Genomic DNA, 15,300 nt, shown 5'->3' with positions numbered 1-15,300 from the left:
GCGCCCAGGGGAGTGGGAGGAGCGGGGAGGAAGAACTGGCGCTCCTCAGGGAGCAGCTTCTTGTGGACTCGCGGGCTTTATTTTTATTATTAATTTTTTTGCACATGCGCACACAGAAAACAATAAGACTGGGCGAATTGGAACGCGAGCCCGCCCGCGAACGGGATGCGCATGCGCGCTGGTGACGCCAGGAGAGTAGGTCCAGACCCTTGCGCACGTGTAGAGGAAGCCGGAAGGAGTGTTGGGGGGCGAGGCTGAGCAGCGTGGCCGTTCGCCGCGTGGTGTTGCAGTGGGGGACTGACGGACGGGGGGGAGAGGAGATGGAGGTGGTCGAGCAGCTGGAGACGCTGAAGTTTGATAACGGGCGGGCTCTGGGGAGTCCCAGCACAGCGGGGCCGCAGCCGGGGCAGGAGGAGCCCGGGGGCAGCGAGGAGCCGGGCCAGGCCTCGGCGCCTGCGGCTGGAGGAGCCCCCGGCGCTCAGGGCCTGCAGGAGGAGCAGCCCGGGGAGAGCAGTGCCGACTCGGACAGGTGCGTAGCCCATTCCCGTCCCCTGCGCTCCCTGCTCCTCGTCCCCTGTGCCGGCCGCTGGTGGCGTTCACAGCTCCGGTCAGTTTCGGGGTTAGCAGGAGCAGTCGCGAAACTGAGCGGAGGGTTTGTCAGTTTCACCCTTGTGCGGCTTGGGGAAGCGCTGACCAGCAGAGCCCTGGGCCTGCCAGTCTCCACCATCAGGAAAATATCATTGCCCCATTGATGTGTATTTCAGTGATTATGGTTATACTGGCTTTCTCCTCCAGCAGCCCTCTGGATGTGCTCTTGTGCCTTGTCCTCCTCACAGGTGTTGTCTTCCCTGTGGAAAGGGAGGAGAACTAAGCATTACTTGCTGAAAATGTGAAAATTCAATCCACGTACAATTCAAGGCAGGTTGTTAACTGTCAAGGTTATTGGTATCAACTGTCGTTTTAAGCCAAACCCTAATCTCTACTTTTTGTGGGGTGGGTGCGTGGATGGGGAGTCATAATTTTAACAATGGGCCCTCAACCACTGTACTAGTTTCTTTTGCACTAGTATTGGTGGATCATGGTGAACAAATTTGAAAGAGTTGATTTAGGGGACTTCTAACTTACATAACTATGCTGAAGCTATAGTGAAGGGTAAAAATGTATCTAGTCCAGGCTTGCAGAACTGTTCTTTGGGGTATGAAAGGTAAGTGAGAACAGACTCGCTTTGTAAGTACAGATGTGAGCAGAAGTATAGTACAGTTGGTGAGTAGAATCTTCCATATACTTTGTGGCTAAGTCAGATCAGACTGACTTGACTGTAGATTCACTATCAGGAGATAAATATGCTGTCCTGTTGATTTTGTATGCTTGTTGTCAGATGCTACCGGTGTGGTGCTCTGGTTGCTCCTATGTTGGTATCACTCGGCTGCGTGCGTCTATTCCCTCTGTATGCTGCCCCAGCTCTGCGCAGATAGCTGACACAGCAAACCCGACGAGAACCCCCAATAACCACAGAGTCCAGTAAGGTGCAAAGTCACTTCGGACTAGGTTTATTGCGATCTCGGACACAATTGCAGTTCCCTGTAGGTTTCTGAGCCTAACTCAGGGCATACTACGAGAAAGTGCCTCTTGGCAAGGACCCGGCTCAGTGGCGGGACTTTCCACTGCCCCCGTGGCCGGACAAAGACACCACCCCAGAGATACATTTTTATACACAGGTACAAACAAGTTACACATCACTCCTGACGTATTGAGGTGCAACCCCTCTATGCAGCAAGGTACAACCCCTCTACGTAGTAAGGTGCCGCCTCTCACCTTGTACATGTTGGTTCGATCAAAACAACTCTATCCATCATTTTACCCTTTTGCCCCTGTCATTGGGATGGGTCGGCCTGTTCCATGTTATCTGTGGAATGTTCCAGTATAGTATGTGTTCTGATATCTGGTGTTCAGTACCTTTTAGGTATGTCTCTTTTTGCAGTATCAGCCCTTTCCCTGCCAGCTTCTGTGAGCAGGGCCTGCCTCTGGCTCACAGCTTAACTTTGCTTTATGTTAGCAAAGCCCTGTCCATTACTTTAGTTCAGGCCTTAGGCCTCATACCGGGCCTCTGATACTAAGGTTTATATCTCAGGGCCTCCTCTTACTACAGGGTCCTGAGCATGCTTGAGGAGCTGTAACTTACTAACTACAAGATGCACACTTGGATACAGTCATGAGTAATATTTCTATTTCTCCATCCCATCCTGGCGTAGAAAGACTTGGCCTCAGTTGTTCATGCCTTTGTCACCTCTTGGCTGGACTGCAGCAATGCAATATACCTGGGCATGAAGCCTTTGGCACTTAGGAAACACTATCTAGAACAAAACACTGCAATGCATATCCTCAGCATCATAGCTGACCTCATCATAGCTCTCTGCTCTCTGCACTTCCGATATAATTTTGAGTCAAGGTCTCAGTCCTTATCTTTAGAGCACTTTATGGGTCCAGTATCTCTAAAAAACCACCTAAAAGCCCGAGACAAAGACTGTGGTCAACAGTTACCTTCTCCTCTTGCATAATGGAACTCTCAACAACAAGAGTAAAAGTTCTGTGTCCCTCACAGAAATGATTCTCGGGGGATGGTCCAAGACACTGGAATGAGCTCTCCCCCCCCCCCCCCCCCAAATGAAGGACCATCACAGACCTCATCACTTTCCATTTGAAGTGCAAGGCCCATTTCTTTGACTTGCCTTTTCTAATATAAAAACATAAGAATAGGTATATTCTTAAAAAAGGTATATTAAAAAAAAAAAAAAATCTCCCAAAATAAGACATTCCTCAACACATTCTTTTCCCTCTGGGGAGAGGATGAGAGACCAGTGACAGATGTGTAATCATGTTTCTTAATGCAGTACTGGAAGGTGCTCAGATACCATGGTAATGAGTGTGATATAAAAACTTACATAGAATTATGTCTGGTAAAGGTTAATGCAGAAGTTGAGGGTCCGTTATTAAAAGAAAAATACCTTAAGCAAGTGGTGGGTCAGGTTTTGCTCAAGAAGTCGTCTCTTGACACCAAAAAACTTGACAGCACATGTATGTGTTCAATGTATCCTTGGGGGTGAGGTGGGGGCACGGGAGACAGAGAAGGCCCGTGCATTGCAGGTGTGGCTTCATCTGGATTCCTCTGACTTCCAAGCTTGTGTCTCTGGTGTCAAGTAAAGAGCTTTAGTATCGTTTGGTTATGTTTACATTACATGTGTAGGGTGACCATATTTCCCTATGCTGAATACGGGACACCTGGTAAAATTACTCGTATTCAAGTGACTTCAATGGCAATCAATCATAACTATGCAGTACAAACGTTCAAATTAATGTCAAATTGACTGAGCCCCCTGTTAAAAAGAAATACTACATAGTTGAATTCTTTTTATTTACCTTCTTATCTTTAAGGCTTTAGGGTTCGCACAGGGAGGGGTGACATCCCCTCCCTGCCCCCACAGGGAGGGGGGACACACACTCACTCACTCCGGTACAGCTCTCTTACACAGATGTCCGGGGGGGAGTGACCAACCTGACCCGACCCTCCCTGCCCGGCGCTCTCCATCCTCCACGCCTGGCTGGGCCCCTGGGACAGACCCTCCTCACCTGGTACCTGGCACCACATCTTCCTGAAGCAATATGTGTGTGTGTGGTTACATGCTTCCCTCCCCTGATTTCTGCCAGGGTTCCCACTAGAATGTGGCCAGCAGCAGCCTTTCGGCACTGTGCGGGAGGGAAGGGATGGGAGCTGCTTCCAGCCACAGGGCAGGAGGAGGAGGGGAAGGGATGATCTGGCCCCTGTCTTTGCAAAGCTCATCTCTTCCGCCCCCACCCGTGTGGCTGGAAGCAGCTCCTGTCCTTTCCTGCCTGCACAGTGTCGAAAGGCAGCTAACACCTCCAGGCTGCTGCTGACCACCGACATAACCCAGCCGTCTCTGGCTACAGCGCAGGCAGGAAGAGGTTAAGCCCTAGGGATGCATTGTGCACCAGGGCCCAAGGAACCTGACTGCAGGGGCTTCAGCAAACCCAGCCAGAGAGGTGGCTCAGCAAGAGAGGGTGCCTATGGGATGAAGCAGCCCCACGCTCCCTGGGGGCAGGACCCAGGGAGGGGGACAGGTGAAGAGGGTGCTGTGGAGCCTGCAGGATCGGGGTGCAAACAGGCTGGAAATTGCTTCCCCCCCACCACCACCACTCCAGAGCTTAGCTGAGGCGCAGAGAGTCTACCCTGCGCCAGTGCTGTATGGGATTTTAGCACATGCAGGGCTTGGCTCCTCCTGGCCAGTGCCCTGGCCTGGAGGGTCTTGGGCTTTCCTGCGGTGCCAGCCCAACCAGATGCAGAGGGGAAGGAAGAAGTCTGCTGGCAAGGCTGTTAGTGAGCTGAGTGCTCCGACCAGGGGCTGGTTCTCTGCACAGCTCTGGGAGCAGGACGCACCCCGCCGGGGAGGATATGGAGAAGCAGCGGGGCTGGGAGGGGTGTGTGAAGGGGTAAAGAAGGGAGAGGACAGCAAGAGGGGCAGCATGTACTGGACCAATGGGTGGGCAGCAGAGGCGACATGTAATTGTCCGCCACCTGGTGCCTGCCTGCATTCACCAGCCACCGTAGCTCACAGCACGCAGCCAGTGCTGGCCTGAAACAGGCCGGGGGCGAGGCTCTGCTGGCCGAGAGCTGGCACGCAGTGGGGACTGCGCTCATGGACCAGCAGGGGGAGCGTCCGCCCCTGCGTGCTGCAGCTTTGCCCTGCCACCAGCCTTGCACACCCACACCCATCATCTGCCACTGGAAACAACCCCTCTTCCCCCCCCCCCCCCAATCGCTGGTGAGTTGGCGGCTGTCTGCAAGCAGGGATCTGGCCAGCAGCAGGACCCACCGTTATTGAGGGGAGGAGAGACAGAAAATACGGGACAATTTGCCCGTTTGTAAGAAAAAGTCGGGACACCTGCAGGAGGGCTTAAATACGTGACTGTCCCTTTAAAAATGGGAAGTTTGGTCACCCTATACATGTGCTACAGCAGCAGTGATGCAGCTATGGTGCTGAAGTGTAGACGCCTACTCAGTGATGGAAGGGATTTTTCCATCCCTATGGTAAATTGACTCCCTGAAGAGGCGGTAGCTAGGTCCATGGAAGAATTATTTTGTTGACCTAGCTGTGTCTATAGTGGGGGTTAGGTGGACCTAACTACATTGTGCAGGGTGTGAATTTTTTCATGACCTTCACTGATGAAGGTAGGTTGATCTATTTATTAGATGTAGACCGGGCCTTAGTTGATTAGGCCTTTCTGCACAACCAGATACGAGCGCGATCAAAAGCTTTCGTTACTCTTGACTGAGGTGTTGCTGATATGACTGAATTAGTTTGGTTCTGCAGTGGCTTTTTTCTTTCCTTTTTGAAGAAACTTGGAGGATTGATATTGCTAATCCTCCTTTAAGGCTCTATAATAGCTTCCTAGAGATTCCATTTTGTTACTCTCCTTTTAGTATATGTTTGGGAAATTGCAAAGAGTCCTAAGATGTAGTACCATAGTTTGCTGCTGATACTTTGCTCTGTCTCTTCTATCAGATCTAGAAGATAGATTTTGAGAATGCAATGAAACTGCGCTTTGAGAGAGTTGGCTGAAGCTGAAGTAGTTGGGGGGAGAAGTAATTTGGACAATTGCTGATTACAGTTGATTGCTCTCCCTAGTAGCAGACCTTGCCATGTTCAGACATACCTTTCCAACCTGCAGGACTAAGAGCCCTGAATTCACTGCAGCAATCTTTGAAGATGGCTCAGAAACTTTAATACAGAACCTGGGAGCCTGTCTGCTCAGTGGAACAAGAACATAAGAACTTCCATACTGGGTCAGAACAATGGTCCATCTAGCCCAGTATCCTGTTTTCTGACAGTGGCCAATGCCAAGTACTTCAGGGGAAATGAACAGAATAGGCAATCATCAAGTGTTCTATCCCCTGTCATCCACTCCCAGCTTCTGGCAAACAGGCCAGGGATACTCAGAGCATGGTGTTGCATCTGTGGCCAGTAGCCATTGATGGACCTATCCTCCATGAACTTATTTAGTCCTTTTCTGAACCCTGTTATAGTTTTGGCCTTCACAACATCCCCTGGCAACGAGTTCCACAGGTTGACTGTGTTGTGTGAAGTACTGGTACTTCCTTTTGACTGCTTCTTTGTGCAAGTCAAGGTGTTGCTTCTTACCTATAAAGCCTAATGGTTTAGGACTTGGCTACCTTAAAGACTTCTTGTGCCCAGTGTACCTTTGTGACAGATGAAATTGTTAAATCTCTAAATGCATAATTGCAGGGTAAAAAGAGACCATTTTCAAGGGGTTGTCATTGGCTGTGAAACTTGTTCCTTATCTGTAAGGGCTAGGAATTACTTACCTTCAGAGCATGGTGCAAAATGTATCTTTTGGAGCAAGTATTTGCTTGACCGGGCTAGATTCTATGTTAATGTTTTTGTTGGTTGTACAGGAATGTGTACTCTGTAGCAAAAATAACAGGAGTACTTGTGGCACCTTAGAGACTAACAAATTTATTAGAGCATAAGCTTTCGTGGGCTACAACCCACTTCTTCTAAATTTGTTAGTCTCTAAGGTGCCACAAGTACTCCTGTTATTTTTGCGGATACAGACTAACACGGCTGCTACTCTGTACTCTGTAGCAAATAGTTTAAACTAATAAGTTTTAATTTTGTCATATGCTCAGGTGACATAGCGATGGACACATAAAACACCTCCACATAAATTTAAATTTTTTGTAACCACAATATCTTTGCATAAAATGTGTGTGTGTATACACATACACACACTTATTTTATTTACAATTATTATTTTTATTACAGTGGCATTCAGGAAACCTAGTAAAATGGGGCCTCAGTCAGGACTAAGTAAACACTCATAGACCCAGTAAGCTTACAAACAAAGAAAGATGGCGGTTTTGTTCCATTGCTGGTAACTGGCCTAATCTTGTGTTGTGCCTTTATTTGAGTTATCCAAGGATAATAGGTTAAAGTATAATCCTTACATCTTTTATTTTACTGTAGCATAGGAGTTTTCTTACAAAAAGACATAGATGTTTATAACTCCTGTTTTTGTCTTCTGTAGTGATACGGATTCTGATAGTTCATCTTCTGTCTCCTCTTCTTCATGTTCTCTTTCAATTGGATCTGCTGAAAGTAATAGTCAGCAAAATGGAAACGATAACGCATCTTACCATGTTAAAACAAAAGATGAATTGCCTCTTGAAGTAAGTATATTATGAAAACTACCTTTCCAACATTTTTCAGTTATTGTGTTAAATATATTAAACTTAATATATTTACAGCTTTTGTAAAGTCACTTTTTAAAATAAAATGATCAATGGGTTTATGGCTCTCACTTGCTGATTAGTTGATTATTTAAGATTTAGTTCTAAGTGGTTCATGGGATCTGGTCCAACAGGTGAATATAGCTGAACCACTCGGTAATAGCAACCATCATGTAATAAAATGGACCCCCCCCTTTAGGGGGAAAAAAACCCCAAAGAAATCCACCACAGTGGGATTCAACTTCAAAAAGGAAATCTACACAAAAACAAGGAGACTAGTTAATGGAAATTAAAAGGAATAGTCACTAGTGAAATGCCTGCAAACTGCATGGAAACTTAATAGAGTCTCAAACTATATGTATACCCCAAATAATTAAAAAAGAAAAACACTAAGAGGACCAAAAAAATGCTACCATGGTGAAATAGAGTAAAAGAGGTGGTTAGAGATAAAAAGACATCCTTTAAAAATTGGAAGTGAAATCCTACTGAGGAAAAGAGAAACGAACATAAACTCTGGCAAGTCAAGAGTAGAAATATAATTAGGCAGGTTAAAAGAGAATTCGAAGAGCAACTAGCAAAAGAAATAAACCAGCAGCATTACTATTTTAAGTATATAAAAATCAGGAAGCCTGCTAAACAATCAGTGGGGCCACTGGGCGATCAAAGTGGTAAATGAACACACATGAAAGGCAAGGCTGTTGTAGAGAAATGAATTCTTTGCATCAGTCTTTGCTATAGATGATGTGAGGGAGATTCCCATACCTGAGCCATTCTCTTTTAGTGACAGATCTGAGGAACTGTCACAGATTGTGGTGTCAGGAAAGGTGGTTTTGGAACAAATTGATAAACAGTAACAAGCCACCAGGACCAGATGGTATTCACACAAGAGTTCTGAAGGAACACATATGAAAATGCAGAACTACTTATTGCAGTAACCTATCACTTAAATCAGCCTCTGTACCAGATGACTGGAGGATAGCTAATGTAATGTGGATTTAAAAAAAAAAAAAAAAAAGGCTCCAGAGGTGATCCTGGCAATAATAGGCTGGCAAGACTAACTTCAGTACTGGTCAGATTGCTTGAACTATAGTAAAAAAACAAAATGATCAAAGACATAGATGAATACAATATATTGGGGAAATGTAAATCGAAGTTATGCCTCACCAATCTATTAGAATTCTTTGAGGGGGTCAGAAAACATGGACAAGGGTGATCCAGTGGACTTAGTGTACTTGGACTTTCAGAAGGCCTTTGACAAGGTCCTTTACCAAAGGTTCTTAAGCAGTGTAAGCAGTCACGGGATAAGAGGGAATGTCCTCTCATGGATCAATAACTGGTTAAAAGACAGGAAACAAAGGGTAGGAATAAATGATCAATTTCAGAATGGAGAGAGGTAAATAGTGCAGTCCCCCAAGGATCTGTACTGAGACCTGTGCTATTCAACATACTGATACGTGGTCTGGAAAAAGGGATAAACAGTGAGGTGGCAAAGTTTGCAGACCATACCAATTTATTCAAGATAGTTAAGTTCAAAGCCGACTATGAAGAGTTACAAAGAGATCTCACTAAAATGCGTGACTAGGCAAGAAAATGGCAGATAAAATTCAGTGTTGACAAGTGCAAAGTAACGCACACTGGAAAAACATAATTCCAACTGTACATACAAAAGGACGTGGCTTAAATTAGCGGTTAGCACTCAAGAAAGAGATCTTGGAGTCATTGTGGATAGTTCTCTGAAAACATCCACTTAATGTACAATGGCAGTTAAAGAGCTAACAGAACTATATAAATATAAAGAATATAAAGAACCATTAGGAAAAGGATCGATAGTCAGAAAATATTATAATGCCACTATATAAATCTATGCTACACCCACAGCTTGAATACCGCGTGCAGTTCTGGTCACCCCATCTCAGAAAAGATATATTAGAATTGGAAAAAGTACAGAGAATGGCAAGAAAAATTATTAAGGTATGGAGCAGCTTCCATATGAGGAGAGATTTAAAAGACTGACTTTTTGTCTTGGAAAAGATGACTATGGGTGATATAATAGAGGTATATTATAAAATATATAAAATCCTGAATGATGTGGAGAAAGTGAATGAGGAAATGTTATTTACCCTTTCACATAACACAAGAACCAAGGCTCACCCAACAAAATTAATAGGCTTAAAACAAACCTAAGGAAGTACTTTCTCAGACAACATACAGTCAACCTGTGGAACTCATTGCTAGGAGATGTTGTGAAGGCCAAAAGTATAACTAGATTTTAAAAAGAATTAGATAAGTTCATAGAGGATATGTCCCTCAAGATGGTCAGGGATGCAACCCCATTCTCTGGGTGTCCCTAAGCCCAGGGCCGGTGCAACCACTAGGCGAACTAGGCAGTGGCCTAGGGCGGCAAGTGGTTGGGGGCGCCCGTGGCCGTCCTCAGGCATAAGCAGCTGGGTAGGGCACCTGAAAATTTGGGGCACCACTGGGTCTTAGTGTCCACCCTCCTGGTTTTCCTATCCCTGTTCTGACCCCCCTGGTTTTCCTATCCCTGTTCTGACCCTTCCTGCAGGCTCTGAGTCTTCCTGGGAAGGGGATCTAGTAGTTAAGAGAAAAAGTCTCCAGCCTGCCAGACCTATTAGCACAACACTGAAACTGTTAAAGAGCCATTCAAGGGGTAATGAAGACATTTAACAGGCATTTGCCAACCCCCAGGTATCTGTCAGTTTCTAAATGTACTGACAAAAACAGTTGTGCATGACTGTAATATTTACTCAGAACATGTCAGTCTACAGGACCTTAGTGTAAAATTTGCTTTAAAAATATTTCATTAGTGAGTTGGTGAAGATTGTAAAATCACATCTCTAAAATATCCTTGCATAGATTTTTAGATGCACAATCATCTTTAGCCTTAAATGCTTGGATCTTCAGATATATGGTTTTTTAAATAAATTCTTCAAAAGACCACCCTTATCTAAAATACACATTTTAATTACTATAATAAAAAAACTTACTTCCAAAGTCTTCCTGTCCTTTCTGTCCATCCATTTCTCCCTCCCTCCCCCCCCCCCCCCCCCCATTGAAGGAAGCAACAGCCCTTTGCTTCCAGATAGCTGGACAAAGAGTTTCCCTTTCTTTACTTCTGACTATCTGATGAACTAGTTTTAAACAAATCAGTACCTTAGTAAGATATAAAATCCTTTGTTATGCCTAAAATCTTTGGAAACATATTTTTTAAAGTTGGTGAAATTTCATAAACATGTGTATTGTTATGGAGATCTCACACAGTAAATTAGTGTTCCCTTTTTCTAAAAGCAATGAACATTGTTATGAACACACTAAACCTCTGTGACTGATTAATTTAAAATAATGTCTGTTTCAGTGAGTTAAATATGTAGTAATCTGGAATGATTACTTTATGAAGGCTTAAGAGTACATTTAAAATATAAAATCAGCTTAGAAATACTGATTAAGAAAATGTAAAACAGAGAAGAGCTGCATCATGTATTCCATAATATTTAATGTCGTATTCAGCAAGACAGCTGACTCACCCTTACTACAAAGTTTTTGCAAATAAATGTCTGACAAACTTCAGGGCATATCAAAAAACCTGTGACTGACATTTTTTTTTATTCCCAATTTTAGTGCTTTTAATTAGGTACCTTCTGCATGTCCATTCTGCGTGAGGGAGAGGGTACAGGGGTCTTTGCGGGGAACTGTGACTCTCCGCCACCGTGAGGCGGGCTGGGCGTCTTGTTATTCTTTCTGCCTTGTCCCTCCGCCCCTGCCTCCGCCGGGCTACAAGCTCAGTCTGCCGTCGGGCATAGGGGCACCAGTTTAATAATAGTGCATAGGGCCCCATAAATCCTAAGGATGGCCCTGCGGGCGCCAAAAAGCAGTGCCCTGGCTCGGCAGGGAGAAGCCGCCTTCCAGAGCGTTGGCTTGTGGAGGCGGTGAGCGTTTGCTTGTGGAGGCGGTGAGCCCCAGCCATGGAGGAGCTGGCGCGGTGCAGGGGGGCAGGAGCCCTGCAAAGGCGGTGGCACCGCTAGCGGGGAGCAGCCGCGCCCCCTGCCCCTCCTGCCCAGGCTGCGGCCTGGCGCCCGCCCCGGGGGCTCCTGCAGGCTGCAGCAGATGCATGCGGGCAGAGGGCCCCGTGCGCCCCCCAGGTCCTCCCTCGCTACGCTCGGGCTCTACGACTCCTGGGCATGTGAGCCACCGCCAGGGCGCAGGGCCCTGAGCCTGCTCCGGGAGGGGCAGCAGTGGCGGCGGCTCGCACTCCCGGGAGCGGCAGAGCCCGAGCGCGGTGAGGGGGGAGCCAGGGGGATGCACGGGTGCCTCTGCCCACATGCATCTGCTGCAGGAGCCCCCAGAAGGCAGCTCCTCCCTGCCGAGCTGCTGCAGCGGCCGAAGCCCAGCAAAGCCACTGAGTGGACTCGGGGCGGGGGCTGCCGGGGTAGGGTGGGGAGGGCTCACAGAGGGGCTGTGCACCCTCCAGGGGAGTTCAGGGGGCGGGGAGGGGGGAACCTGGTCTGGGGAGCAGCCCCTGGCCACGGCTGGCTCCTGGGCAGACTGGCCCTTGGGGTCTATAAAGGGTTGTTGGGATTTGCCCCTCAATGAACTGATGTTGCGGTGGGGCAGGGCGGCGCAAGGTGGAAGTTTCACCTAGGGCGCAAAATATCCTTGCACCGGCCCTTCCTAAGCCTCTGTTTTCCAGAAGGTGGGACTAGATACATCATGCAATAATTGCCCTGTTTTGTTCATTCCCTCTGAAGCATCTGGTACCCGCCACTGTCAGAAGACATGGAAGTGGGCTAGATGGACCTTGGTCTGAGCTAGTATGTCCATACTTATTTATTGGTTTTTCACTTCACAATGAGTCAGTCATAGACAGACTTGTTAGAGGAAATATAGACTATTTATAATTAATATTCAGTATAAATTCCAAGCTTGTTTACTATTTCAGAATTTTCAGAGACATTTCAGTATATTACATAAGATCATCTTAAGAGAAGTTCACACAACTCAAAATATGAGTGTGTGTATATATATATTTTCAGTTCATAGTTGAATTAGGTCCATCAGAAGGTTCTCTAAAGCAATTTGTCACTAATCAGGAAGTATTTGTTAGTGTTTTTCTTCATCATTTGTGTCATACAGATTTCCCTGTTTTTTTTAAATTAAATCTTTCTTTCAAATGTGGGACTCGTAAAACTTGAATGCATTCTGCAAGTTTTACAAATTATTTTAAAATGTTTGTAGAGCTTATCAAACCTTGGAAAAGTAAGTTTTGGCCCTCCCAAATGTATTGGCTCTTCTTAAGCTCCCAAAGGATTCAAAGATTATGCTGACCATCCTGCTTCTCACTTCATATTAATGAGAATTGTCTGGTGGATAACAGAACTTGATATGGATTTTTATATTTTGTTGTGTGCTTGCAATTACAGTTCTGTTCTAAGTACTGCAGATGAAACATCTTGATGTGAATCTAATTGTTTCTTTCTTTGCTCCTGAGTTTCATAAATGGTACAAACTCATTAAATAGTTCTGTAATTATTACTCCCTATTTCAAGATAAGAACTAAATTCTAATTAAGATATTTAAAACTGGCATCTTTCTGATAAAATGAGGATGGGTAATTAGCCATAATCTACTTTATATGAAGTAAGAATAAGAGGATTATAAAATAGTTTAATGCCATTATATAAATTGATGATATGCCCTCATCTATAATGCTATGTGCAGTAATACTCATCTTATCACATAAAGAATACTACCGAATTAGAGGGTGTTCAGAAAAGGGAATGAAAATGATTGAACTCGTCAGGATTGTCTATTTTAGAAAAGAGGCAAATAAAAAGGGACATGATAGAAGTACGTAAAAGAATGAAGCATATAGAGATGGTAGATCAGGAGCTTCTGTTCCCTTTCTCAACACGAGAACGAGGGAATGGGTGGTGAAATTGAAAGGTGGCAAATTGAATACTGAAAAAGGGAAATGATTTTTCACTTGATACATAGAAAAACATTAACAAATACTTCCTGATTAGTGACAAATTGCTTTAGAGAGCCTTCTAATGGACCTAATGCAACTATGAACAGTAATGCAGTATGTCATTGAGGGCAAGAATTTATATGGTTTGGAGGGATTGGATGACAATATGAATATTGGATATTCAGAGTTGTAATATTTAATGCAAACAAAGTAACTTGGAAGGAATAAATATCTCATGCTTTAGAGCTTAAGCCAACTTCAAACTATTAAGGATTAGGAGGAGATCTTCATTGGGGCAGATTGTACCATACCTTCCTACTATGTATGGCTTTTGCATCTTCCTTTGAAACAGCTGATTCTGGACATTGTCAGAGACGGGATATTGGGCTAGATGGGATTGGAATAGGATCTAGTATGGCAGATCCCATAATACTGTGGGTTTTATTGATGTCCTTTTGTGTATTGTGTTGGACTCCCCTAAATTCATGCCAATTAAATATATATAAATTCTGCACAAACTTAAACACGGAAAAAGCATTTAAAAAGAATTTTTAAGCCTGTTGCCCTGTCCTTGTCCTATTGTTACCAGCTCATCTTGTGTGTATATAAGATAGCGTGCTTGCCTAGGGCACACTGAAGTATAGTGAGATGTATCAAGGACTGAAGACTAGTGTCGAGGCTGTATCCCCACTTTGAACTTTAGGGTACAAGTGTGGGGGCCTGCATGAGGACTTCTAAGCTTAACTGCCAGCTTAGTTCTGGTCCGCTGCCACCATTCCCTTCCCTGGGAAGCTTTGAGAAATCTTTCACCAATTCCCTGGTGAATACAGATCCAAATCCCTTGGATCTTAAAACAAGGAGAAATTAACCCTCCCCCCCCCCTCCTGAATACAGATCCAACTCCCTTGGATCTAAAAACAAGGAAAAATCAATCAGGTTCTTAAAAAGAAGGCTTTTAATTAAAGAAAAAGGTAGAAATCATCTCTGTAAAATCAGTATGGAAAATAACTTTACAGGGTAATTAAACTTAAAGAGCTTAGAGGACCCCCCTCTAGCCCAGGTTCAAAGTATAGCAAACAAAGATTAACACTCTAGTAAAAGGTACATTTACAAGTTGAGAAAACAAAGTAAAACTAAGACGCCTTGCCTGGCTTTTTACTTACAAGTTTGAAATATGAGAGACTTGTTTAGAAAGATGGGGAGAACCTGGATTGATGTCTGGTCCCTCTCAGTCCCAAGAGCGAACAACCCCTTAAACAAAGAGCACACACAAAAGCCTTCCCCCCCCCTTCCCCCCCCCCCCCCCAGATTTGAAAGTATCTTGTCCCCTTATTGGTCCTTTGGGTCAGGTGTCAGCCAGGTTACCCGAGCTTCTTAACCCTTTACAGGTAAAAGGATTTTGGAGTCTCTGGCCAGGAGGGATTTTATAGTACTGTACACAGGAGAGCTGTTACCCTTCCCTTTATAGTTATGACAACTAGCTTTAGTGTTCTCTACTTTTGGAGGGTTTTTTGGTGTTTAGGACTTCACACCATAAAAGTAAGCAAATGGAGTGACTGAGTCAAACAATGACAGGCTCTGTAGCTATCGCAGTGGTCTGTCTGGTTCTGTAATATTGCTGATGTACCTTTTGAGTGTTATTTTGTAAGCCGGTACTTACTTGCCTGTTGTGGTTAAATTTACCATTTACTACACTATTTAGCACTGAAGACCCATGAGCAACTTTGAAACATTAAGGATGTGTTACTCACTATAATATAGTCAACCACAAGCTTGGCAAGGGTGTGAAACCAAATTAGTACCTTATATGAGAGCAGAGCCATATTAGTATCTCTATACAAGCAGGGTTTTCATCCCACAAGCTGTTTTGCTTTAGGAGGGGATAAAGCATCAGAATAATATCTACATCAGTGGTCACCAACCCGTCAATCGCGATCAACTGGTCGATCCTAGAGGATCTTCCAGTTGATTGCGATCTCCGGTAGTGTAGTGG

The 15,300-nt window shown here is 44.9% G+C and overlaps 1 protein-coding gene across 1 annotated transcript in view; it reads left to right on the top strand.

The window, feature by feature from the left end:
• Positions 1-320: 320 nt before the first annotated feature.
• Positions 321-15,300, top strand: part of NAF1 (nuclear assembly factor 1 ribonucleoprotein) — a 76,562-nt gene continuing 61,582 nt past the window's right edge. The window contains exons 1-2 of the mRNA XM_065405525.1: positions 321-529; positions 7,123-7,264. Coding sequence (XP_065261597.1) covers positions 321-529; positions 7,123-7,264 — 351 coding nt within the window. The remainder of the gene's footprint in view (positions 530-7,122; positions 7,265-15,300) is intronic.

Source organism: Emys orbicularis, chromosome 5 (assembly GCF_028017835.1).
Source record: "Emys orbicularis isolate rEmyOrb1 chromosome 5, rEmyOrb1.hap1, whole genome shotgun sequence".
Lineage (NCBI taxonomy): Eukaryota > Metazoa > Chordata > Testudines > Emydidae > Emys > Emys orbicularis.
This window is presented reverse-complemented; position numbering and strand designations above follow the sequence as displayed.